The 13105-nt window shown below is 44.5% G+C and overlaps 1 protein-coding gene and 1 long non-coding RNA gene across 3 annotated transcripts; one reads left to right on the plus strand and one right to left on the minus strand.

Annotated features, from left to right (window-relative positions):
* The first annotated feature begins 2468 nt into the window (after positions 1–2468).
* Positions 2469–13040, plus strand: LOC123426951 (probable RNA-dependent RNA polymerase 2). Its single transcript, XM_045110872.1, has 4 exons — positions 2469–3106; positions 6425–8328; positions 8565–8715; positions 11992–13040. The coding sequence occupies exons 1-4, from the start codon at positions 2558–2560 to the stop codon at positions 12769–12771; spliced, it is 3384 nt and encodes a 1127-aa protein (XP_044966807.1). The 5' UTR covers positions 2469–2557; the 3' UTR covers positions 12772–13040.
* On the minus strand, positions 8725–12043 carry LOC123426955. Of its 2 annotated transcripts, none has more exons than XR_006622345.1 (3): positions 11958–12043; positions 11173–11402; positions 8725–11111 (listed from the first exon to the last, which is right to left on the minus strand). It is a non-coding gene; the product is annotated as an uncharacterized LOC123426955 (long non-coding RNA). The 2 variants fall into 2 exon arrangements; XR_006622344.1 differs by having other exon boundaries at positions 8725–9155; positions 9245–11111; positions 11173–11983.
* Positions 13041–13105: the final 65 nt, after the last annotated feature.

Raw genomic sequence — 13105 nt, forward strand, 5'->3', positions numbered from 1 at the left:
GGACGGTCAAGCATGAATGGAGGGGTCACGCGATGAAATAAGATTTTTTTGGGGGGGGGGTCAGTGCATGACATAAGATCCTCTAGGGTCCATTTAGTAAAAATAATACGAGACGAGGGGGAGGCAATGGTTGGACTGGTGGGGTAAACGAGTGGCGGCACACTGATGGAATGGGTAAACTAGGGTTAGGGTTTGACAAATTTGGTATGTGGATGGACTATATATATAGGGAAATTAGACTAGATTTAGACCCTATGATTATATCAAACAGTCGGGATAAAATAGGCAGGGTAGTTCAATTGACAAACATAAATTGTTTGGATTATTTCGGGGTTGATCCAGACCCACTGGTCGCAGACGGGCGTTTTGAGGAAATTATCGGTCGCACGCGAGGGCTTATGCAATATGCAGAGACACTAGCCATGAGAAGAGAGGGAATATGGGAAGCCTAGCAACAAGATTTGAAATCGAACACATCTGTGATTTAAACCGGCTATAGTGCCAGTGTAGTTTAACGTTTGGGGTATCTTACGACCTCCGAATGCGATGAAATTTGACAGACGATTTACCTACAATATACCAAGACCGCACGACAACTTTCAACCCATTCCGAGAACAATTTACTCGCACTTATAAAACAATATTCTAATAATGCCGCAGGCGCGTGCGAGTGTGTTTGGTCTCGAAACGGTCGACAAAGACAGTATAAAGAAACGACAACTATGAATATATGCATGTATTGAAAAGATGATGGCAACAGAGTGTTGATGCTATGTAGACGATGCGAATGATGCGATGATGAATGCAACACACAAACAAATAACGCGACGATCATGAGAATAACTGGAAGGCATTCAGAGCGTCGGTTTCAGGCTGTTACAAGACATCTACACCTTCCACAAAAAAATACCATCACAACGTAAATTGTTTCCCATCAGTTTTCACTTCTCTAAGTCTTTGTATCAACATTCAACTATCTCATCATTATCTTGCTTCGTGAAACAATTATATTTCCAAGAAAACTATCATCTTGCTCAATATATAGCATATTAACCATTTAAAAGTAAAATTGTGAGAACTCTGTATAATAATTGATTGTGTGTGATAATTGACTATGAAGTGCATGAGCCCTTTTACTTTCCCGTCATGTTTCAAGGGGCAATCATTTTATAACAAAAGGCTTTCTCTTTTCAATGTCAAGCTCTTTGGTAACATTTTAGGCTACTTATGGTTATTGTTAAAAACATGGATTGAATACTGTAGAAACACAAGCATACTTTAGGATTACCCATGTAAATCTGAATGGAGCTATCATTTGGAATTTCTTAAAAAAGAATCTCTACCTATGGATTTCTTTGAACGATAAAAAAAATAGGTGACCAAGACTAAACGCCTACTCTTATTTAATTTCATGGAGTATCAAACTCATAGCGCCCTCTGCCCTTCTTTTCTAATGGTGATAATAGTGTCGTCTCTGCAATCATCGTTTGAGACTCTAATACTTTGCCCTCGATGCTGACGAGCTTCTCAACTTTTTTGATTCATCGTCAGGTATGCCTACAAGGCAAAGCGGATGGCTAAGCCAATGCAATGAAAGTATTTAGTTCACGTCGAGTACCATTGCAACCCTCGCCGCTGAACACACGACATTTTCACCCCGTTTCCATACTCACCCGATCTTTCCCGCATGTCTTCACTTTTCTTCGCGCTATCCACGCGCCTTAGTCACCCTCATTTTCTTGCTCACCTCGCCTTTCTCTCCCGTGCCTTCACCTTTCTTCCCGCCACTAACGTGCCTTTGTCAGGCAAGGTTTTCTTGTTTTTGTTGTTAGTAGTACTAGTATACATCTACTATTTGCTATGTGTACTTCCTCTGATGCTATTTAGTTTGCGCTTAAATTTTTGAACAAAATCCGCAATAGTCCGCGTGCTGAGATCTTTCGCCCATTCTTTTCAACTATAGCCCTCCTCTACTGCTCCGGCGAGTAACTCTCGCATTAACTACGCCAACTCACACACCTTTCTTTAAACCAGAACAAGGAGAAAAAAAGGGACAACCAATCAGTGGACACAATGCATGAGATGGCTTGGGAATCAGCTGCATGCAACATTTATAGCGATTGTGATCTCCACGTGCAATCCATCCAAATACATGGACAAAGTAGTCCAAAACATCACAACGGGAGCTTTTTTTGGTATCCGTGTTTGCTTTTAGACGCAGACTAAATAGGATCGAAGGGAGTACTAGAAAAAAATGTAAATTAAAATTACAGTTCAAAATCGTGCAACAAAGACTAAAAAAGGTTCAAACTCAAAGGGAACAGCAGAACACTTTCCTCTCAAGTATATGAAGTATTCAAAAAATGCTAGACCTAAGTAGGAATCCTACACGCACACATGTTTCTCCACTAATCAAAACTCCCCCCTGATTTTCCTGAGACCAGGGGAGACACTCAGACACATAAACCCGCTCAGACTACACAAACCCCCAAGAGCCCTGGGTAACGGAACCCCGCCGTAACACGCCCCAAACCCTTCTGTTCCCCCCAAAATTCCGATGGCGACGGCGGCGTCGGTGCCCGTCTCCACGGCGACGGTGCGAGTCTCCAATATCCCGGCCTCCGCCGTCGCTAAAGAGCTCCTACAGTTCTTCGATTCCGCCGTCGCCGCTGCCGGCGGAGCCTACGCCTGCGAGATTGCCGCCACCCGCCGCGGCTGGCTAAGCCGAGGCAATGGGAGCGTCCAGTTCGATTCCACCGCCACCGCAACTCTCGCCGGAGAACTCGCCTCCTCCGGTCGCCTACCCCGCTTCCTCGGCTCCCTCCTCTCCGTCTCCCCTGCCCCCGCGGACCTTCTCCCCCGCGCGCCCGACCTTTCTCTCCGCGTGGCCGACGCCCGCCTCGTTGTAGGCAACCGCGTCGCCGAGCGCGAATTCGCGGCGGCTGACTCCTGGGACAGCGTCCGCGTGGAGATCATCCCGGGGAAGCGGCGCATGGACGTGTACCTGAATCACGATTCTCAGATGTTCAAGCTCGAGGTGTTCTTCGAGGACATCAGGAACTGCTACCAGTGCAGCTTCGATGGGGCCGGCGGCATCTTGCTTCAGGTGAGCTGCTCACCGTGTTTTTTTTTTCCTTTTTGTCTTTTTGAACGTTGAAGACTCCAGGAGAGGCTCCTACAGTCATATATTAGTCAAAAAAGGATTTACATAGTGTACAAGGGTGTGGTGGGGCTTTTGCCCCAATCACAGAGTACTAGGGTTCAGAGGTATAAGTGATTACAGGGGATTAAAGTAGTTTGGCTAGCCCTAGGCAATCTCTGGCAAATTCAGTAATGGACCCTAGCAGCTCAGGTTTTGTCCTGTGTTGCAACAACAAGAAATCTTCTCTGAATCTTGACAACCAGGATCTGTGGGAAGGCGTCACTCCTCTGAAGATCAGGTTATTCCTCTCCTTCCAGATCGACCACACTGCTGTGGTGAACACTTCCATGAACATGGGTTTGGACCAAGTTTGTTTAGCCGCTGCCATCCATCCAAACCTATCTCCTTCTGTTGCCCAGGTCGATCCAACTGAAGTCCAGCACGTGTAGGAGAAACTGCAGGTTTATGTAGAACAAATGTTCCAGAGTTTCTTCTTGTTGGGTTTGGCAGAGCACACAGTAGTCCGTCCTGACCGTCGATGAGCCCACTACATAATGTCTACGTTTGAGCATGTTCTTGGTGTTTAATCTGTCGGACAAGAGGAGCCAAGCAAAAACCCTTACCTTCACTGTACAACTCGACTGCCAAATCCACCGAAAAACCTGATCAGACGTGACATTTTCAAAGCATAACTTGTAATATCTGGACGATGAATATTTGGGCCCCCATGTGTATGTCCAAACATATCTCTGCTCTAGGTCTATCTGACACTCAGCGGTCACCAGCCGCAAATCCCGCGCTTCTTGTGTTGCCTGTTGAGACAGAGGCAGAAAGAAGACCGCTTGTGCACTTTGCGCGCTTAGGATTTCACGGACAGTCGCATCTTCAAATATAGCATAGGAGTGCGCTCTTGGGAATTCTTCTTGGAAGATTACATCACACCATTTATCTTTCCAAAATAGTGTGCTTGAGCCGTCCCCTATTTTAACCGTGGAGATTCCTCCGAAGATAGGCGACATCGACATTACTTCTCTCCACCAGAATGACCCGCATGGCCCAGTGGCGTGCGGGATTCTGTCCACATAGTATGTGTCCCAGATCATGGTCACCCATGGCAGATCGTGTCTATTATAGAGTTTGTCTAGAAACTTGAGTAAAAAAGGCTGTGTTTAATGTTTCTGTATCCAGCACACCGAGCCCCCCCCCCCCACCCACCCACCCGGGTCTTTCGGCTTAGACACCATCTTCCATGATGCCAGTGAGTTTGCTGTCTCCCCATTCTCATTCTTCCTTCTCCAAAGGCACAGTCTTCTGATCTTGTCCAAGTGAGCAAGAATTTTAGGTGGCAGGCGGATGGAGCACATCGCATACACCGTGATCGCAGTGAGCACAGAGTTTACCAAGGTCTGTTTGGATCCATAAGAGGCTATGCAGATTGTTGCAGACAGTCTTCTCTCTACAGTGTCAACCAGGGACATAAGATTGACAACTGTGGGTTTTGTGGTCCCCATGGGCAGGCCCAGGTACGTGAACGGCATCGAGCCTACTGTACATCCAAAGATCGCAGCAAAGCCGGCCGGCGACGCCGCGTCTAGGATGATCGGCACCAGAGTAGTCTTCTGGAAGTTTATCCGAAGTCTAACTGAGTCAGCGTAATGAAGCAGAATTTTCTTCATGCCTCTTGCTTGTTCTTCACATGCCTGCATCACAATTATCGTGTCATCTGCATATTGCATCGAGGGGAAGTCTTTGTGTGCGTTGGGGGGATTGGGTGTTTGATGACCCCTCCATGGAGTGCATCGTTGACAGCAGCTTGCAGCAGGTTGGCCGCGGGGACGAAGATCAAGGGTGATAGCGGGTCACCTTGTCGCACCCCCGGGCGGCATCGAAACTGACGGCCCGGGACCCCATTGAGCAGTACCAAGGATTTCCCCGAACCAAAGATGCATTTGATCCATCCTAATCATTTCTCGTCAAAGCCCATGTGTCTCATGACCTCAATCATAGCCGGGTGTTCTATAGTGTCGAAGGCCTTGGAAAAGTCCAGTTTCAGAATAAACGCCCGAAATCATGAGGCTTGACATTGGTACATATACTCGAACGCCCACGCCAAGCAGTCCTGTATCATTCTCCCTTTCAAAAATCTGTATTGGTTCCTGTGAATGATTTTTAGAATCCATTTTTGTAACCGATCAGCAAGCAGTTTGGTTATTAGCTTCAGACAACAGTTTAGCAGTGTGATGGGGAAAAAATCATTTGCTGTCTGGGGCGAGTGAATCTTCGGAATGAGAGTGATGAACCCAGTGTTTATGCTTTCAAGATTGAGTTCTCCAGCATGATTTGATAAAGTGACCACTAAACCCACCCGGCCCTGGAGCTCTGTCGTCCGGCATGGTTCGAATCACCTCATCAATTTCCACCTCAGTTAATGGGACAGAAAGTTCTTCTGGTCCATCTATCTTGGTAATGATAGAGCCTAGGTCAAATTTCTGATTTGGAGGCGAAGATTCCCCCAATCGTTCTTTAAACGCATTGAACAGTATCCCTTCCTTGCCTGCGTGGTTCTCAACTTCAGTGCCATCGGGTAATTTCAGCATGGCAATGGAGTTATTTCAGTATTGCTCCGTGGCCATCTGGTGGGAAAATTTCGTATTTTCCTCTCCAAAACGAATAACCCTGACAGTGCATCTTTTTCTCCAGTGTTGCTTCTGAAAGTTCAGAAGCTGCAGTAGGTGAGCTTTTAGAATTCGCCTGAAGTTCGATTCTTGGGTTGTGAGTGTTCTCAGGTTTTCAATCTCATCCAGCTCGTTAACGGCCCATTCAGTGTTTTGGATCAGCACTTTGAGACGTGAGAGGCCTTTACTCCAGTTCTTAAGGGTGTACCTTAGTCTTTTCATTTTCTGGCAAATCCTGGCTGCACTATTATGCAAATAACTTGGTTTGGACCAAGAAGTATTCACCACATCAAAGAAGCCTCTGTGCTGCACCCAGTAAGATTCGAACCTGAAAATTTTGCTCGCGGGGAGCGATGATTCGAACCTGAAGATTGGTTGGCCATGGCAGTAACCTTGGTATTAAGATATACTGAAGTCCAATTGTTAGAGGTGAAGAACCAGTCGAGCTGCTCCTTTGTACATTATATTAGTCAGACGTTGCGGTCACAGGGTGAGGTAGAAATTTCCAATTGTTAGACGCATTTGCCTGCTTTTAATTCTTTCTATAATTCTGAAGTTGGTAAAATATATATCATCTTGACTAATGTTAATTTAATATTTGTTTCAGCTCATGTATGCACCAAGAATATGCACAACAATTTCTGGGCCTGCAGTTTATTCAAGGTTCTCAGATGATCGCTTTCATGCATGCAAGGAGGATGCGAAGTTTACCTGGGTCAGAGCATTAGATTTCACACCTAACCACTCTTTTGGGAAGTGTTCAACTCTTGCCCTCGTACTTGATGAAGGTGCACCAGTGTCATTTATTCTCAACAGCTTACCCTTGTCAGGAGAATTAGGGGAATTGGTCATTTCTTCAATGGATTTTTTTGGTTCGTCGTCCAAAGTCGTTCCCCTTGTTGACTGCCCAAGTGGTTGTTCAGTGTCATATGAAGTTCTTTTTCGTCTCAATTCCCTTGTTCACATGGGGAAGCTAGTTGCCAAACATGTTAATGCTGATCTGTTTAAAGCCCTTGAGGAAATACCAGTTCATATTTCAAGGAGGATTTTCGAGAAAATGAGCAAGTTGGAGTTTACATGCTATGAACCTTTGCAATTCATCCAGCAGGAGGCTCATAGCAGGAAGAGGAGCCACGATGCTTTGCTTTCCAGTAAGACTGAAGGTGAAGGCAAGCTAATGATGTGTTACAGAATTCACATTACTCCTTCCAAAATATACTGCTTGGGACCTGAGGAAGAAGTTTCAAATTATGTGGTTAAGCATCACAAACAGTATGCTTCTGACTTTGCTAGAGTTACTTTTGTCGACGAAGACTGGAGTAAGCTTTTTCCAGATGCTATCTCAGCTAGAACTGGACGAGGGTTCTTTTCTCAACCCTTGAAAACTGGCCTATATTATCGTATTTTATCCATCCTGAAAGAAGGATTTTCCATTGGTCCGAAGAAGTATGAATTCCTGGCCTTCTCAGCAAGTCAACTTCGTGGAAGTTCTGTTTGGATGTTTGCTTCTAATGATTCCCTGAAGGCCGAGGATATAAGAAGGTGGATGGGCAACTTTGAAGAAATTCGTTCAGTATCTAAGTGTGCGGCTAGAATGGGCCAGCTGTTCAGCTCCTCCAGACAAACACTTGACATCCTACCACGGGATGTAGAAGAGATTCCAGATATCGAAGTCACAACTGATGGCACTAAATACATATTTTCTGATGGTATCGGGAAGATCTCTGAGAGATTTGCTAAAGAAATGGCTTGCCGAATCGGATTAGACTATACTAACCCTCCTTCAGCTTTTCAAATAAGGTATGGTGGCTACAAAGGAGTTGTTGCTGTCGACCCTGATTCCTTTCGTAATCTTTCTCTGCGACCTAGTATGAAGAAATTCGAATCAAAGAGCAGAATGTTCAACATTACAAGTACCAGCAAATCCCAACCATGCTATATGAATCGTGAAATCATCTCTCTCCTTTCAACTTTGGGGATAAGAGATGAGATATTTGAGTTGATGCAACAACATGATATGCGTGAATTAGATGAAATGCTGACCAACAGAGAAGCTGCTCTCTCTGTTCTGGGGAAAATTGGTAGTGCAGAAACGAAGACAGCATCGAAAATTTTACTGCAAGGTTATGAACCAAGTTTAGAGCCTTACCTGTTGATGATTCTTAAGGCCCATCAGGATAATAGGCTGACTGACATAAGAACTAGATGTAAGATCCATGTTCCGAAAGGCCGTGTTCTTATTGGTTGTTTGGATGAAACAGGTGAATTAGAATATGGTCAAGTGTACATCAGAATTACAAAGAACAGCAAAGAGCAGAAGGATAATTGTCAACCGTATTTTTCTGAAGATAATGGGAAAGATAAAACAGCAGTTGTTGTTGGAAAAGTTGCAGTATCGAAAAACCCTTGTCTCCATCCTGGTGACATCAGAGTACTTGAAGCTGTCTATGACCATGGATTGTACTCTAAGAACCTGGTTGATTGTGTTGTCTTCCCCCAAAGAGGAGAAAGGTAATACCGTATGTTATAGTTTATATTGCTATGTCAATGCCTTCAGAGGAGCTCAAATCTCTATTGAAGTGTTTGTCAGCGTGTTCGTTTCTATGTTAGATTGATATCCAGTCATGTTACATACTTAAATCTTTACCTATTGATGGATGTTGCCAATGCTTGCTTTCTCCTTCAATTAATCTTTGATGTTTAATAGGCCTCGTCCATATAGACTTTAATCTTTTGATGTTAATCAGGCCTCATCCTAATGAATGCTCCGGGGGCGATTTGGACGGTGACCTCTATTTTATCACTTGGGATGAGAAACTGATTCCGGAGAAGGTTGATTCACCTATGGACTACACTGCAGCAAGGCCACGCATAATGGATCATGTTGTTACACTTGAGGTATATTCCTTATTGTTTATTCATTTAAATTTCTCTTCCTAGGTTGTTGCTGCTAATTTTTACCGAAGATTGTTTTATTTGACTAATATCAATTTTTATCCTTGCAATTGCACATATAATCAAAATATCAGTTTTTTACAATCTGTAGCATTTCAATAATACTTGAAGAAAATGTGCGCTTCGCCGCACCGTTTCCATTGTCATGCCATGTTTCCTGTTATAAATCATCAAAGAAGGAATTCTTTAAATAAAACTTCTGATGCAAACAAATCACAGGCTAACATAATTCATTTTGGACAACTTCTTTCTATTGCTTGCCTATTGGTTAATGGGCTCCCAGAGAACCTGACAAGATATATCAGCTAGGTTTTGAAGTTGACAAAATGGGAAGGAAAAACTGCGGTGTAGGACCTAGTAGACTGAACCACAAAGCTGGCCTCCTGGAAGTATTGATTAGAATAAAGATGATCTTGAATAAGATAGCCACTAAAGAAACCAATTAACCAAAACATGCAAACAAGTTTGCGACCTGAACCAATTGAGCTTCAGTGAGACGAGTGGAACCAATGGCATTGGCAACCTCCTGATAAATTCTAGTGTCAAGGCAGATCATCATTCACTGTATTAGTAGGAAGTTATCCAAAGTTACCTTTAGTATCTGAGCGTATAATAATATAAAAATTCAGAAGTGACACAAAACCATCAAATAAACTTACATCTTCAAGCAAGCTTGATTCCTCGAGAGCATTTATCAAAGCATAATCACGCAATTCATGAAATATCATTCTTTCAAAACCAAAAGGACAGTGGCTATGTCTTGCACAGTGCACATACTTTCAGACACACAAATGGAAGTATATAAATAAAAGAAAGGTCGTTCCAGAGAGTAGAGATTTTATTATCTCCAATCATATAAACTTTTGAGACAAATCCTCCGCATGTCAGAGAAGGCACATACAGAAATGAAAAGTGTGTTTTTCGTATCAACCTGCAATTTTTTTTTAATATGCATCTCACAGTAGACTGCTTGCGTATGCACAACTCACCATTGTAATGGAAGGTGTTGATTACAAATTTAAAGTATAAACACCCAACCAAACTGCTGCCCTGTGGAGCACTGGGACGCAGAAGTGTCACACCGATGTGTCAGCTTCCAGTCACACAATGGCAGCAGCAAAGTGTAAGATACCATTTTTGTGTTAATTGTGTGATTAGCGCTGACGTTGATATTTGTTGCATGTTAAACATGTTGAGCGCTCATCATTGGAGCAATTTGGGTCGTTGGATTGACCTTATTTGATGGCTGAGATTAATTGGATCTGCCCCTTAGGGTCTTTTTATATTGGTATAGATATAGATAAAGCTCTTCACATCCCCTTGTTAAAAAGATTAAAATAATGTCTATGAAAACATCAGTTATAATCATCACAAGGACTGTAAACCGACGGAAGAGAATACAAATATGACCACATTTATTCTGACCTACAAAAGAGAACTAACATGCAGTATCCACCAGAAATATGTCTCATCTACCCATATTACAGCAATTTGATCAAGTAATTCTTAGCAATTGACATTTATGTTTGTGAAACAATAAAAACAGGGAATGAATTATGAATGCGACATCAACACTATAGCTTTGATTTGTAGGGTGCACCCGTTGAGAGCAATAAATAGAGGAGATGATGTTTACCAATCAGTGGCAAGTTGCAATGCATGTCAGCCGATTTTTTTGATGTGAAACCTATATTCCTAACTCCAGTGCTTTTCTTTCCAAACCTGAAACAATTAGCATGATAGTTCCAATACTAAGCAAGTACCTTATTGTTCATCTATTTGCATACTGATAAGAGATAAGAAGGCTTCACATCTTTTATTTTCTCTCTTTCTTTCCATGTTTCTCTCTTTCTTGTCCCAGTGGTCTAGTTTTTGACTGATCTATAACTTTGTTAGGTCTGATGAAAAGTTATTTTGTTAAACAACAACATGACCACTTGCCAAATCCAGGACGTTATCAATAAGCAATAACGCCAGACTGAGCTGTGCTCTTTCCAAATTTGGTGAAAAGTGCATCCTATCTTCCAATTCTTTGTAGCCTGACAAATATTCTAAGCGGTCACCGCTGAAAATTTTGTGATAATATTAGCCTATTTTGAAATTGCGTAACTGAACACATCAAAAACTTATAAGGCAAGTGACCTGAAAACTCCAACACTAAGTCTGGCTGACCACTCCTTTCCTGCTTCTCTGTTTTCTCTATCCCTGCGTGCTAAGTGCCTCAGGCTGATTCGCTGCAGCATTTGAGCCCGAGCTAGAGTCCATCTTCCACTGATTACCCCCAATAAATCGAATGACCAAAGGCCCATCAGCGGCCACATGCAGACGCGCCAACAAACCTATATGTAACTCCATTAAGAGCTATATAGCAAACCATCAGATAAAGGATAGGAACTTCACCTTCAGGGATGAACAACTGATGTCAACGCGAATGAGGTGACCACACTACCAAGTGGTTCCTGTGGTTGTCGATGTGGTGGCCGGTTGGAGCAGCACCGCCCCTCGGAGCCACCACACACAATCAATCCAGCGAAGCCACAAAGCTGCCCACTGCCTTTTCTCCTCCCCACGCTGCCCATGAAGAGGCGAAAAAGAGGCATGTTTCCCCCAAACGCAGCGATCCAGGGCACCTAGTCAAAGTGGTTTAGATTGCGTCAACACCAGCTGACCAGTGGGACTAGAAACATAAAAAAACAGATCACTGAGGGTGTTCTATTTCCTGGGAGCTTAGTAACTTTAGAGAAGTGGTCGGACCCTTCCCTTCCCCGGACCCTGCGCAAGCGGGAGCTACATGCACCGATCTGCCCTTTTAGTAACTTTAGAGATTTATTATGTTGAGGCACCTGCACCTCACATCTTTCTAAACATTTCTTTGGCAGAAACTGGGTACATGCCTAACATGGTAAGTGCACAACAGCCAGAGAGAACTGGCTACGAGCATCAAACTCAGCCAGGATGGAATGACAGCCAACACAAAAATTTCAGTGCTTTGAACCAAATATATGCTAGCCATGCACAATTAATAACATTCTGTAGAAATGTGGCTACTTATTTCAGAAAAAGGTCATCTTTTGCCATCCTCTAATGAAAACAGTTGTGCATGATTGAGTTTCAAAGTGGTCTTGGCTTTAAAATGTAGTTTCCTCGACAAGCAATTGTATTTTTCTCACCTGACATGTTTATACCTGTAATCTTACGAAAACATCTGATGAACTGCAGGAAATTCAGAAGTACTTTGTGGATTACATGATAAATGACTCGCTCGGTGCAATCTCAACTGCTCACTTGGTCCATGCGGATCGTCACCCAATGAAAGCCCGGAGCCCTGAGTGCCTCCAGCTAGCTGCTTTGCATTCGATGGCGGTCGACTTTGCCAAATCAGGAGCTCCAGCTGAAATGCCCCGGTCACTGAGACCAAAGGAGTACCCCGACTTCATGGAACGGTGGGACAAACCAACGTACATCTCCAACGGACCTCTCGGCAAGCTGTACCGAGCGGCTGCGAGCCGTATGCAGAGTGCTCCTGCCCCCTCGTCCTCGGCTCAACCGATCCCCGCGTTCGATCCTGACCTAGAGGTCCCTGGCTTTGAGGAGTTCCTGGTATCCGCGGAGGAGTGCTACGATCTGTACGCGGAGAAGCTGAGCACCCTGATGAGCTACTACGGCACGGAGCATGAGGACGAGATACTGACGGGCAACATCCGGAACAGGCTCCTGTACCTGAAGAAGGACAACAAGAGGTACTTTGAGATGAAGGACCGCATCATCGACTCGGTGGAGGGCCTGCACAAGGAGGTACGGGGCTGGTTCACGAGCCGCCCGAAGGCGGAGGCGGCGAGGAGGGCCTCGGCGTGGTACCACATGGCCTATCACCCGGACCACCACCAGCCGGGAAAGAGGCGGTTCTGGAGCTTCCCGTGGATCATCTGCGACGAGCTGCTGACGATCAAGGAGTCCAGTAGGCGGCACCGGCAGCAGGTGGACGGTGCGGCGGCGTGACTCATCGTCCGGCCAAGTAATTAAGTGGGAGTTGGCAAGAAGATGTAATAATAAGTTGTAACCGCACAGTGTGTCACAGGCAAGCCCGTCTGGTGATTGCGCCGCTGCTATGAGTTTGTATGTAGTGTAAAACTCTGGGGCATGACTGCAGTGCAGACCATTGTGAGCTGAGCGGCAGAGCTGTGCCTGCCTTGCTCGTGTGGACGGACAGATTTGCTGGATGTGTGTGACTGGAAATGAACCGTGCTTGGTCGGGCTTTGCGGGAGGTCAATCATGCTCCGTCACTGTCTCATCATAGCTTGAGCTTTGTGTGCAATTCTGTTCTGTTGTGGT

The sequence above is a fragment of the Hordeum vulgare genome, chromosome 2H (genome assembly GCF_904849725.1).
Source record: "Hordeum vulgare subsp. vulgare chromosome 2H, MorexV3_pseudomolecules_assembly, whole genome shotgun sequence".
Classification (NCBI taxonomy): Eukaryota; Viridiplantae; Streptophyta; class Magnoliopsida; order Poales; family Poaceae; genus Hordeum; species Hordeum vulgare.

What these genes read in the sequence shown, in the direction of transcription:
- LOC123426951 (XM_045110872.1), top strand. Translation starts at nt 2,558, where the DNA reads ATGGCGACGGCGGCGTCGGTGCCCGTCTCCACGGCGACGGTGCGAGTC. An exon ending in CCGGCGGCATCTTGCTTCAG is followed by an intron (nt 3,107 to 6,424) that starts GTGAGCTGCTCA and finishes TATTTGTTTCAG; the next exon opens with CTCATGTATGCACCAAGAAT. An exon ending in ATCATGTTGTTACACTTGAG is followed by an intron (nt 8,716 to 11,991) that starts GTATATTCCTTA and finishes GATGAACTGCAG; the next exon opens with GAAATTCAGAAGTACTTTGT.